This window comes from Buceros rhinoceros, unplaced genomic scaffold (assembly GCF_000710305.1).
Source record: "Buceros rhinoceros silvestris isolate BGI_N320 unplaced genomic scaffold, ASM71030v1 scaffold9622, whole genome shotgun sequence".
In the NCBI taxonomy this organism is placed as follows: Eukaryota; Metazoa; Chordata; class Aves; order Bucerotiformes; family Bucerotidae; genus Buceros; species Buceros rhinoceros.
In genome coordinates, this window is record NW_010397142.1 from 18,616 (window position 1) to 32,540 (window position 13,925).

Genomic DNA, 13,925 nt, shown 5'->3' on the forward strand with positions numbered 1-13,925 from the left:
GGGGGGGGGTGAAGAAGAAACCGGTGAACAATTCTTTCTTGAATATTTTTTCTGAATATGGTGTTAAGGGTCTTTTTGCTCTCTGAAATCTTTTCAGAAAGACAGCAAATAAGTGCAGTTGCACCGCGTGCTCCCCATTTTGTTCGGTTGAGGTTTATAATTTATGCAAGCAAGGAAGTGAAAAGATGCTATTGGATCTTAACTACAGGCAGTGATTGAAACTCAGTTATTTTTGATCCATGCTTTCTCCACCCAGTAGCTGTTAAATCATCCACCACCATCCTCATAGCTGTGAATCTGTGACTTTGTGCTGTACCTGCTACCCAGTTTCTCTTAAATGTCTGTTGTCAGCTAGGAAGAGAAAACAAGCTTTCAATTCTGTGGATTCTGAGAAAGGAAAAATAAGAAAAACATTTGTCTTTTTTTTTAATTGCTCAAGATTATGCTCATCACAGGTAGAGAAGGGATGTAGGGGGTGGAAAAGCTTGGAAGAAAAGTAGCGACAGCTATCAAGAATTTTGTTTTCCTGGTTTGTAAATGATGCTGCTGTAATTCTATCTGCATTTTTTTTTTCCCTGCTCGTTCACCACTCAGCAGCTGGTAGGGAAGTAAGACTGCCTGGCAACCACCTGCAGAGCTGCAGAGATGAATTACATTTTCGGAAATAACACACTCCTGTATTCTCGCGCCAATCGAGGCAACACTAGCTCAAGCCACAGTTCTGTAGGCCCAAAGCACAAGCAGTGGGCAAAGAAAGGCTCAACAGATGAGTTACGGAATGAGCCTTCCCGCTGGCAGCAGATAGTTGCATTTTTCACTCGGAGACGTGGTTTCATTGACTGCATTTCTGTTGCTGCCAGCTCCACCCAGGTAATATGCCACTTGTTGAAATTATTGTGTCTGCATGATTTCTGGTTAGTTGCTAGTCAGAAATAGTAATTATTTGTACTTGCATGCCTTCGTATAATCTCTGGTTTATGAATGGGCTTTTCTGTCTGCTTTCATTTTCGTATTTTACAGAGCTCTGTATAATCCTTAGTATTAAAGCATGAAAATGGAAACACTAAATGAGGTCTGATTTTTAAGTTATTTTGCAAGTGACAAGCCTTCAAGAAGTTTAAATATGAGATATTTTAATGAAATAGTGAAATACTGAAAAATGAGCGTGCATTCTACTTCCTAGCTCTGGAGGAGAATAGCATAGTTAAAAATACCAATTCCAGAGCTCTAGTGTAAAGACTAAATACAATTCCTTAAGCAAGAAATATGTAAAGGATTAAATAATTTAAAGTCTTAACTGTATCTATCACAACAAATTCTAGTCTGTCTCAGTTTTCTGGGGTTGGTGGCTGCTAATAATCCATAAATAAGATGAAGGAATGCCTTCCTTCCATGCAGAATATACTTCTAATAGTGCAGTCTGTAAGAGAAACATGACATTTTTCAATTTCACTGTAAATCTGCTGTAAGTGATGTTGTTATTAATTATCACTGAATGTCAGGTAAAAGGAGGCCAGCCACATTTTAACTGTGTGGGTTTGGGGTGAGTTCCTCAGATTGATATTGAGAGAAGTTTAAAACTTACTGGCATTAGCAAATGAAGATCTCTTTGGATAATGTGACAAAGATCTGTGAAACAATGCCGACATAGCAGCATTATTTAAAAGCTTGATTACAGTTGTTTTGCTTACTGTCAAGCTAAATTCAGCTTTAGTCAAGATGTTATTTAACCTGAAGTACTACAATAACTTGTAAGGAAAGGTTAAATGTGTTACTCTCAGACACAGTAATATTAAGGTATTTTTTAACTTGGCAACTGTTTCAAAGGTGATAAACTGGCACTTCCTCTGAAGTCTGTTTATTGTTACCTGTTTTTTGCATGTGAGTTTAAACAATGAATAGGAGAACTTAGAGGGGGATTTCCACTTTTTTGTTGCAAATGTACACGAATATGGAAGGGGGAATCCTGGAGTTTCTGTAATGGGTCGTTATACAAGTCCAAATGATGCATTAGGTAAACATGACAGCTTTTAAGAATTATTATTTTTTAAAGTAAAAATATACAGTATTGAATAAATATTATGGTTGCATTTATTTGTTTAATGCTGAACAAGTAACGTTGGAATGAAACTTGTGGTTGGACTGACTAGTCAGGACTAGAAATTTGCTGATAAATAAAATACTGACGGCTAGCCTCAGCTTTGAGAGTGGGTTAGACCAGTCAAAGATCCTGATATCCCTTCAAACTGAAGCTGTGGTTCTGTGAATATCCCAGTGTTTGTTCTGGTTTTCTGCTATGAAAAAGATAGTTTACCTCTGTGAAAGCCTGCCAATTTTTTTTAATAAGCCTGACAATTCTTCTGTTAAAAAGAACTGCTTATATGTGTTCTTGGCCAGAAGGAGGGAAAAACCTGTAATATTCTGAAGTGGTTATAAAAAACCGTAATGAGCATATTCAGAAATAATGCTCTGAAAACATAAAAGCTTGTTGAAGCCTCTTGCTCTGAAAAGATGCTGTATTATCCTCGGGCCTTATCCACCCATTGCAGCTGTTCTTGCCTCAGGGAGGGAAAAAGGCATTTGGAGATTGCTCGTTGTGATGCAATTTTGTTTTTCAGTTCTCTTCAGTTTTTGCTCTGTGATGTAGTGTTCTGAAAAGTCTTGATGACTTTTATTTGTTCATTTAAAATATATCCCCGTCACTGAAATGTAATCACATTTGCAGAGTCCAAATAATTAGATGTGATGTACTTCTTGAACCTTGTCTGTTGAAATTCTCCTTGTGGTGATGGGCTTTAAATAGTCTTACTGTTGTGACATAATGATTTTTAACATATACTAAATCAAACTGATGGTTTTTAGAGCACTTGCCGCCACAGTCTGCTACACAGCACCCATTTTTAGGTGTCCCTTCATTTGCTTGGCTTTTTTGGATGATGAGAGATGGCATGAAATGATGATACTTGCTTAGTTCTCTCTCATACCAGTGAAACGCAAATAAATCCTGGAGACAGGGCTGTGTGCTCCTGGCCTTCTGTGGGGCCTGCAACAGGTCACCTTGTCCCCAGCAAGTTGGTAAGAGGACTTTGGTAAAGAAGGGACTTCGGATTTTGGGAGAGGGTGTTTGTCGAGTAGGGGGTCTTGCACCCTGAAGAAGCAAAGAAGAAGTTAGTGATGGGTACGGTAGCACTACTTTTACTGTCGTTATCGCAGCATTTATGCCCAAAAGCATGGAGGTATGCATAAATGCCTTGTGGCCTGGAGGACTGGTCAGGAGTGAAAGACTCCTGTAAAAAGCGCTAGCACTCTAAAGACTACCAGTCCATTTTCAAACATTAAAGGTGCCTTATTTACTAACATTGCTGCCTCTTAATGTGAATGGAAGATTCACATCACCGATCTCCCCTAGGAAAAAGCCAGCAGTGGAAACGGACAGTATGAACGGATACAAATGAAGATTGTGCAGTGGTCATTCTGACTTTGCTCGTTCCTGCACTAGCCAAGGTCTCCAGGGTGCTTTGCATGGAACTTGAAGTGGTTATAGGTTTTATAGACTTTGCATTACTTTAGTAACAAGGAGTTCAGTGATCAGGTGTGGCAGTCTGCCCGTAGAGCCACAGTGCCTCCCTCTGGGTTAATACCTGTTCCTTTTGCAGAGGTGAACTGCTGTAGAGGTAGCAGTGCTTTCCTGCCCTGCTAACCACAGCAGTCTCCTTTGAGTCCGGGGAAGCTGATTTAACGTGCTCAGGCATTTGAGGCCTTTATAATTTCTTCCTCCTTCCTTCTGCATTCCCTCTGATGAGGAGTTAGTTACTCAGAAGAATTAGGGAAATGGATTAGAAGCTGGATTTTCAACTTTTGTCAGCAAATTTACTAATTTCTTTAATGAAAGCCAAATCTATGGCATAAAATGGAAGATAAAACCAAACATAAAACAAATTGATGCTGTCACAAGAATGATTAGCTGAGCCATGAGCTTAGTAAATACGTGGTTATGCAAGTGAAAAGTACTGGGTAATTTGAAGTCCTGACAAGAGATAATGCATATTGCAGTGACAAAGATAACTGTATCCAGGGCAATTCTTTGCCCTGAAATCTTTGCAGTGCTCCAAGAAGCACCTAATTCTGACGCTGAATGTGTCACTATCATGTCTCCAGAATGCATTTTAACTCAGCAGTTTTTGGCCCATGTTTTGCTACAAATTCGGAAGTTGTAGTTTGTCTGAAACTCGCAGGGCATTAAACTGGTTCTAACAGCAATGCATTTAGGCTATTCTTAGCCGGTAGCATAGTAGAATATGCTTCCAGCATTTGATACTGAGAAACTGTTTAGCTCTTTGAATATGCTGTGCTAATTTATACTTCAATTTTTAGGACACATTTTAGGAGAGGGGGACAGAAAACCCCTCCGAACTCCACTTAGCCATTTCAAAAACAGCTTTAAATTTTGAGCTTATCAGCCACTTCTGTGAGTTGTGTAAGCCCAATCATTTCTTGTCTTTGTGTCTTTTCCTTTTAAGATCTTGATAAAAGTTTTACTGTATGTCATTACTCCTAGAGCATTACTTCCAAATTCATTGAAATATGAACATATTTCTAGCATGTATGAAATGCTGTATGTAATCGGACAACAGCGTAGAGACTTTGTAATGTATGTTTAAAAGATGATTAACAAGATATAGTTCTCTACCCTAACCCTGTTTTTATTGTACTTTTTACAATTCAAGAATTACATAAATTGATTTCTGACAGCAATGCTTACTATCCATCCTATAATTTTGTTATATTTAAGTATTTCTATATTTTTAGACATACAGGTCACAACACTGAGACACATTAGATAAGATAGTTCTGATGTAGTATGTGGAGCTTTAATTGAACCAGCAGAAGCTGAAAATAAAAAAAAGGGGGGGAAGGACACCTGTTAGAAGACATGGAAATAAACCTGGAACTTGCAGCAAGAAGATCCTGCAACTAATAAGTACATATGATTTGATAGCAGTTGAACTATTAAATATCTTAGCCATATCAGGATGTGTCACAGCGGATGATATGTTTTATGAACAATATTAAACAAGGTGGTGTGGATGTGTGACTGTTTTAGCATCCCCTCAAGTTTACAGGTGAGACTGGGACTTCAAACCAGCCATTGCATAACGTGAAGCTCTTTATTCACAGGATTTGTTTTATTCAGTACATTTTTGGTATTTAAAGAGGTGATCCAGTAGAGAAAAAAAGGAGTTACAGGAGTAACTGCAGGGAAGTTTATGTGAGTATGTAGAACTGTTGTCACGGTTAGGTTTTTAATGAAGACTTTTCGCTGAGTTTAAAATTTAGAGCATACATTGCCTGGAAAGTGTTTCTGCTAATATGATGAACAATGAGAACAGCTTTAAGTAGTGCTTGCTTTGGATGATTTTAACTATAAGACAGCACCTTCTGAAGTTTAAATAGGAGTTTTACTCTACTAAGTTTCCTTCTTATTCTTGATTTTTAGATATGTAATATCACACATTAGTAACAGTATGATTTATTTTGCAGATTTATTTCTGACACTTGCATTTTCCATAAGAGGTCATTATAGCAGAGATAATGGTATGAATTTATTCTGTAAGAGGAATGCCTTAATACGTGTTCTAATCAATAGAGCTAAGAAATAGGAAACTCTTGACAGCTTAAGCTCAAGCATTAAGGACGGGACTGTTTCTGGAACCTTTGGGTCGTTTTGTAAACACTTTTTGTGTACAGCGGAGATGGAAACTTCTCAAGGCTGTAAAGTTTGACATTTTAAAAAATTTCGCAATTCTAAAAGCATATTAAAATCCATAAATCTGAAGAGTGTGTATCATGAGTCATGTAATGTCATAAAGATTGTGTTAGCCTCATGCTGGTTCTCTGCTGTAGCCACTTGTCTCTCCTCTTATGAAGTGAATCTGTAGGCCAGTGGAGTAATGGGGCTGTGCTGCTTCCTTCCCAGAGCCACGCCTGTGACTACCGCTGGCACAAGCAGAGTGTGCCTTCAGTTAATCATTTGCAGTGTGGCTGTGATGTAAGAGCTGAACTGGTGCTGTGGCTACCTGCAGGCATTGCTTGCTGCCTGAGGGGTTTTTACATTCTACTTGCTTTTACTTGGTCTTTCACAGCTCTCGTTCTGTCTCACTCAGAGTTGATAACAGAATTTCTTCATGTTTCTATTCCACTGTATCAAGAAAATTACTTTTTCCAAAATGAGTCAGATATCTGGTAAGCAAAGGAGAAAGGGACACATAATGTTTTGCTTCTGGAGTGCTACTGCAGAGTCTTTCTGTCTACATAGTGCCCAAGACACTGAATCTTCGGGCAAGGCAGGCACTGGATCCCCTCTTAATCCATTGTCTACAACTCAGGTGGACTGGCTGTATGAAGCCAAGTGCATGGAAGCCTATGAAACAGGTAGGACTTACTAGGTCTGTTACATAACTTCACTAACTTATTTTATATTGTGATAGTTGTCCTCTCAGTTGAGGCTTGTATTGATTGACAAAGTGTTTTGAAAGTCAAATACAGGCCAGTCTGTCTTTCATCAGCTGTCAGCTTACTAGAGAGCTCTAGCATGGCTCCTGTGGTATGGCATTTCTCTGTTCCTGCCAAAGCTGCTGTATATGTTTCAGTTAATGCAATTATTAAGGAAATGACTGTCTGACAGAACTACTGAGTCTAAAGTGAACACCATCTTCTTCCTGTTCTTCTATTTTGGTCTACAACATCAAGAGCACTCTCAATTACGATTAAGGATGTGCAGGATGTTTAGTTTGAGAAAGCTAATGCAACAGAGATGTCTTAAATGTTTGTAGCAAACACGACTTTGTTTCTTAGAATGATCTGTATCCATGTTTGAGAGCTGATGTGATACCATGTGGTGTGCAACTTAAGAGACTTTTAGTTTATACCCAGCTCAGAGTCTTGGTAAACTTCGTGTCTATACCTTTTGAGAATTTTAGCAACTCGAGGAGAGAAGTTGTTCTTATGGAACAAGATAAATTGAAATCTTTATGTGCAGACTAGCTATGCAGTCTCTTTTGAGAAGAATTTGCTTCTCTTTTCTAGAACCTCTGTTGGGACCAGTGCTTTCCCCTGTACTCCAAAACGAAGGAGCTACTTGAATTTGTCTTCATGAACAACACTTACTAAAATTTTCAGTGAAACAGCTATGCTCTTAAGCTATATCTCTTTTTTTTTTCTTCTTCTGAGAAGCATTTTCTATGGTTCAGTTTTCTGTATCATATTTGAATAGTTTTATCTCTTCGATTTTTTTTCTAGTTTTTGGAGGTGGTCCTACCCTGTGTAAATTACTAAGTGTTAAGTAAGCTCCTGGTCTCTTACAGGTAATTTGTATTTCTCTATTTCTTCCTAATCCTCATCTGAGTTCATCATGTGATTTTTGTTGTCATGTAATACCTAGTGATTCCTCTTTCACACAGATTATTATACCATCTCTTAAGACCAGTTTTCTTATTTGTACTGATACGTTTTGAGACCTACATAGTGCTGTGTGTTGCGGTTGCTTACACCGTGACACCGAGTCACTCTCCCAAGTATTCCAGTGCATGGAAGCAAAAAATGCATTCTGGAGCTGCTGTAAAGTGCCAGGTATGTGTGTCTTTATAAACAATGTCTTTGCAAGGCATGAACACTTGTTGATTAAACTTAGCTGTTTGTCCTACGCACACAACTTTTGGCACCTCAAGGGCGTGGCAGTCTGAGGTGAAGAACGTGTCTTTCACTGCTCTCCCTGGAATTGAGTTCAAACTAATGTTTGATACGCTACTGTTTGAACTTCAAAGCACAAGCATATTGTGTACAGTTCATTTTTTGTGCTACTTTGGGAGATCCATAAAAGATGAAAATGTCAAGAAAGCATCCGCCTCTTCATGTGATGCATCTCACATGCAATTGAAGTGCCTCATCCTTGTTTATTAGTATATCCACATTGTTCACACTTTGCTTATCGTGTAATGGCTCTGTAACAGATGAGTCCCAGCGGATGCTTTCCTCACTTGAGGAAGGCTGTCTCAGTGCAGCTTTAATGCTGTTTCTAATGTGCCTTTCCAGAATTCATTCAGTTGAAGATTCCATAGTTCTGTATATGATTTCAGAAACACATAAAGGAAACACATGAAGGTTTCTAAAGTTAAAAGACAAGAGAATCCCTTCTGATCAGTTGGGACCATTCCTGCAACAAATGCTTTGCTAACTAAGCGCTGTAGTGAAATTCTAGGTGGTGTAAATCTAATAAGGCATTATAGTTGCAGTGCTGGTTTCAGGGATGTGGGTAACCACAACAGTATGAATTATATCGGTAGCCTTTAAGAGGGAGAATCACAGCTGATTTTTACCTTCTGGTAGGTAGAAGCTACCTGTTTCATGCTGATGTGGATATGAGAAACTGTTACACATTTTTCCTTGGGGACGTGGGTTGGGTGTGGCGCTTGATTCAGTGGACTGTTATCCTCTTTTCCTGCCCTTTTTTTAAGGTGCTCACGTGTGTCTTGACCACGTAGTGTTTTTATCCTCTAAAAAAACTGTCAGGGATCCCCAAACTTGTACCGTTTTGTAACTTGCTTTTTGAAAGGTTTAAAGGTCCCTTCCATATATCAGGTTTTTGTGCACTCACACATCTCAATATAAAACAAAACACTCTGAAGGACTGTAGTCAGTGCAGAGCAAGGAGTCCCTGCTGTGTCTCTTTTATAATTTTTAAAAGTCTTTGTCATCAACCAAAGCACTTCTGGACTTGTTTTCTGGTTCGGTGTTCCTCAGGGTGTCTCTGTGTTCACTGTTAATCCATGTGACTTTGGTTGCCAGTATTGAATTTCATCTTGCTGCCTGTAACCCACTTCCCTAATATACCAGGCATGCTCTACAGCTTGTTTTTGTTGCACATTTGCTGCTGTTCCTTTTTTTGTGTGTGTTTAGCCGCACAGTAGGATGTAGTTGAGCTGACATCTTCTCCAGGAAGATAACAGACATTTATGACTCATTTAGTCTCTCTTGTAAGCTGATCTTGGCATTTATGAATTTTCAGTGCTTTGCTCCATTAAACTGTTTCCAGTGCATATTCTAGTCCCTTGCAACAGTCCCTTTTGTGAAAGTATACATCTAAGCAATGATTTAAATAAAAACAGATCACCATATCCGTATTTTTCAGAGAAAAGGCAGCAGGGTCAGGACACAGTAGTTTATTTTAAATTTTACCAGGACACTGGTAAAATAAAATGCTTGGGTTTTTTTTTATGTCCTTGTAGCAAGTTTGAGCATTCTTTTTTAAGTTACTATTGGTTTTTAAAGTGGTGGAAGTTAGTATTGTTAATTGGATACTAGTATCTACATAGTTGTGTCAGTCTCCTAATAGGAATTCAAATACTTTATGGGACATGGGTGTAGGTTTTCTCTTTGACCATGGAATCTTCAGTTTCCTCCTACTGCTTTGTGTGGTATTTACTGGAAACTGTTGTACTGTGTGAATGTTTTGGACGAGTCTCCTGGTCTCTCCTCCATTATTGTCTCTTATCAGGACTGCCTCAGTGTATATTTGCTGATTTAAAATTGTTTCTCTAAGACTGAGGCCTGTAGAACTTAGCTGAGCCACCTGTATTATGTGCCTCCAGATAGTGTTTAGTTTTCATAACAGAGCATGGAGTGGAGTGAAGAATACCTGTGCTTCTCGTGTACAGTTCTGCTTCAAGGCCAGTTTAGTTTAGTAGGTAAAGTGTAGTTGTTTTTCTTGGATAACTACCTGTGTCTGGCTACACAGTGCGGTGTAGCAGGTGAGAAGGCAGTCAGCTTTCCCTTTGGAGGAGGAGACAGAGGGAACTCTGGATTCTGCTGTGTGTAGCGTGGACAGTCTCTAGTCTGAAATGCTGGCCTGAAAAGGGATCCTGATAAATGGAGAGTGTTCAGAGAAGGAATTGTAGTTGTAGATTGTGTTCAGGAACACATGCTTTAAAGTGAGAATCTTAAAACCTCTGTTTAGCTCATCCAGAGGAAAGTCAATCATAGGTCATAGTCTATAAATATATAGGGATAGATTTCGGAAACTGGAAAGCTTGTTTATTTAGTAGAAAAAGGCATCTGTATTCCAAGTCAGAACTGAAGCTAGACAAATTTAGACAGAAACCTTAATTCTAAAGAAGGATATTAATATGATAAGCATTTTTAAAGCTTAGCGGGACATGATGTACGTGCCAAATCAGAGTAATAAATTACCATTTGCTGTGTAAAAAGCATAATGGCGAAGTTTGTACTTGAAAACGTGAAAATACATCGCAGACTCTCTGATTTAGCATCTAATATAAAGACTTGAAACTGCTATCTGGAAGCTCTAAACTGCTGAAAAGCAGTTTGGGTTTTTTTTAAAAAAACTTTATACATCCCTTTACTTCTGCTTTTATTTTAACTCTGTAATTTTTGTTACTCTTTTTAAAAGATGAACGCTATGAGGGATAATTCTGCGTACAGCTTTTTAGAATTTGAGCACATTGAGCCTCATTACAGAGCATCACTTCAGGAGTTAGATGCTAAATCAAGTGGTATGGAAATTAATTATGAAATAATGCTGATCAAGATGGTGATAGTGCAGACCTAAGACTATATTCCCAGATAAGTGTGGAGTGCCAAAGTAGATGCCTGTCTCTGAACAAAAATCCAGCCAGGGCTGTCCCACCTTTGAGCTCAGAGTAGTTTGTATGACTCATTTTACTGTATTAAAAGTGATAAGATTCAGGTGACAGTTGAAGAGAATTTAAATTAATGTTTTAAGAGGCACAGGTGATTAACAAGATGACATTTACTCAAGATGTTTTAATGAACTTGTGTTTATTATGGCTGAACTGACCATAATGTTGTGTGTGACCTGTTTGTTCAAACTGTCTGGGTATTCCTAGGATAAAAAAATTTTAAAAAAGGGGCAAATATGATGCCCTTTTTAAGAGGAGCTATGCTCTACTCTGTGAGACTACAGCTGAGCAGGTCTGATTTCCTTATTGTACAAACTTTGAGAAATATCTTCATTATTAAAAATGTGTTAACGGGTAGATAGATAAACACATTTTAAAGAGCTGTCAACTTGTCTTTGCGAAGGGAAAATGCGAGAAAGGGGAAGGATGTTTTGTAGATTCTTCAGTTGATTAAAACAGCCCCCTTCAACTGGGACAGGATTCCCAGGAGGTTGTATTTGTGGATGATTGGGGCAGGGAAGAAGCTGAGGCAGAGGCACATGATTGTTTTTTAAATTTTAAAAAATATTTTAATTATTTTTATTTTGGGGTTAACTAAACTAGCTGCAGAGAATAGCATATAAAAATCAATGGGCACGACAATAGCTGGTGATGTTCATTGTACAGTAGTGAATGAGGATCAGAGTTAGGAGGAGAATCCTGCAGGTGTGCCTGTTGTGATAGGCTACAAATGAAGAATTTCTGTTCCTGAAAGAGACTTTGGAGTTGTCGCTAATAGCTCTCTCAAAACATCACCATAGTACCCTGCAATAGTGAAAAGGGTAAATGACATGTCAGGTATTACTAAAGAAGTAGAGGAGGATAACACAGAACGTGACACTGAGTATTTCTTGTGTATCTGTATTTTGAATTTTTTGTGGGGTTTGGTTTGCCTTGTCTTAGTTTTCTGTCACAGCTGTCCTGTAAAACTTCTGCTAAAATTATGTAAGTCACTGATACAGAATGTTGTGAAGTTCCAAACGGAGTGTGATTTCAAAATGGAGTTGAATGGATTTGCAAAGAGCAGGTAGCTGTTGCAGATGGCGGTTCAGGAAGACCTTGACTGTCAGATTCCGAGATGTTTTTCTGGGAAAATTAGGGGCATATGTCTAACTCGTCCTTGCCCATCTATCAAGTTTTGCTGTGTTAGTAAGATTCTTGACTATTTGTTCCTTCACTCTCATCCAGTATGACAGTTGTTACTGTTTGCATGGAGTGTGGTGTTTTTTGTTTTTTTTTTTTTTTTTTTTAAACGAGGGACATGAACTCTCAGGATAGTTTGTCTGTAATGCGTTGTATTATTTGATGTTTCTGAATAAACCGTACTAGGAAAAAACCTGGATAAATCTCTAGAGGATGTTTGAAGCTCAGTGATAATGTGAGTTAAACGCAGGCAATAAATTCTCAGTTTCTGGTGTGTCACTCAGCAATCATGATCATCTAACCTAGAAATCTCCAAGTCTCCGAAGAAAATTCCATCCGTTAGATTCATCCCCTGAGTGATACGTCAGTCATGAAATTATTAGAGTGGCAGAAGTTAATCTTGTCATGTATCTGGAAAGGACTACTGGTCAGATTAATAGTTCCAGAGAATGTGATTAAAGAAACAAGTACCAGGTGAATTCCCTACTGTTGTCCTTAGGCATGTCTAAATTAGAAATGTTCTTTTGTCTTCCTGTGTTGCCTTCTAAGTACAGTAGATAAATTGCTGTGCATCTTACAGAATCAAAGTATCTTGTCTTCTAATGTAACTGGGAAACGGCAGGAGTGCTGGCAGGCTGTTTTCTGTCAGGTGTTAATTTTTATACCACACACATTATTACTTTGACCTGATTTCTTGTAACGTAGGACTTGGAAAATTTATTTGACAGCTGCTGATTTGGGTTTGAGCCTCAGTAACCAGTGTAAAAGACACACTTTGGTTTTCTGGTTCTTAAAAGTCAAAGCAATTTAATAATTATTGATGACATTACCAGTTAATAATTTGTTTGTACATATCTATTACTTCACTTTTTTCATAGTTTTCAGTGTTAATTTTATTTGTTTCACCCCATTTCTTTACATGCTCGTTTTTACCTGTGTTGCACTGCTCAAGTTCTATCAATTTTTGTCCTTCAACTTCAGCAGCTGTAATCAGATGAAGTAGAATGTACTGTAAAATAAATTTTTCTGTTTATATTTTTGCTTGCTGGAAAAGAAAAACTGCAAAAGAAAAATACTGGGATGTCTGTCAAGCTGGTGCCCTGCTTCTAGCAGCAGCCAGAGCTGAGAATTAGGGATGGATATAAACCCAGAACAAATAAGTATGATGCTTTCTCTGAGGGCTTTTAGAGCTTTTTGCCTGTCCCACTGTAGGGATTTCAAGAGCAGGAGATGACTTGTGTGTTTAACAGCCAGCCTTCTTGTAGTGGTAAGGATTCAACAGTGGAAGAACAGCTTCTGCTTGTTTGTAGCGTAATGAGGGGAGGAGAGTCGGGGCTATGGGGCTTGTTCTTGGGTGTTCTGTTCCAAGATTTTTAAAGAAAAACAGTGGTTGGGAACAGAATTCAGGTTGGCTTTAAGGAAATACCCTTACTTTGGACTGAACAGTCAGATGTGTCTTTTCTGTTCTGATGTGGGCCTTATTTGGCTTTAATTCATTTCTTCATAAAGGCCGTAGAGCTTAGGTCAGGGCTGTTGGAGCAGTCCGAGCAAGGAGCAGCTTGGGCACTGGCCTAAGGAGTGGAAGCTATTGAACCTCACATGTCAAAGCCAGCTTGAAACCCAGAACTTCACCCATGGCCTGACTACTGTTGTGAAAGTGTGGCTGAAAGTACATTTAGTTCGTCTCATTCCGAAGGCATAAGAGTGAAGGAAGTGTTTTTTGAGTAATTGTGGTAGGAAGGTAAATAAATGCAAGCCGTGACCTCACTACTTTTTTCCTTTAAACTGTTTAGTATCCGAAGATTTTATTGATGTCTATCAGCTTCTCAATGTACAAGGCAGTGAATCATTAGAAAAACTGTGGTGGGTAGTGTTGGAATTAGAGATTATGTAAAATGAAACTGCAAAATTTCCTTTAAACACTTTTTAACCTTGAGAGTCTGATGAATCCTGCGTGCTTTTCCTGAAATATAAATTTGGAAGTCAGAACCTTTGTCTTTCTAATTAATTTTTGTAATGAAGAATTTC

At 38.4% G+C, this 13,925-nt stretch overlaps 1 protein-coding gene across 3 annotated transcripts in view; it reads left to right on the forward strand.

Moving 5' to 3' along the window:
• The first annotated feature begins 645 nt into the window (after positions 1-645).
• Positions 646-13,925, forward strand: part of DLG1 (discs, large homolog 1 (Drosophila)) — a 92,927-nt gene continuing 79,647 nt past the window's right edge. For all 3 annotated transcript variants that reach the window (XM_010146136.1, XM_010146137.1, XM_010146138.1), the window contains exon 1: positions 646-870. In XM_010146136.1, coding sequence (XP_010144438.1) covers positions 646-870 — 225 coding nt within the window. The remainder of the gene's footprint in view (positions 871-13,925) is intronic.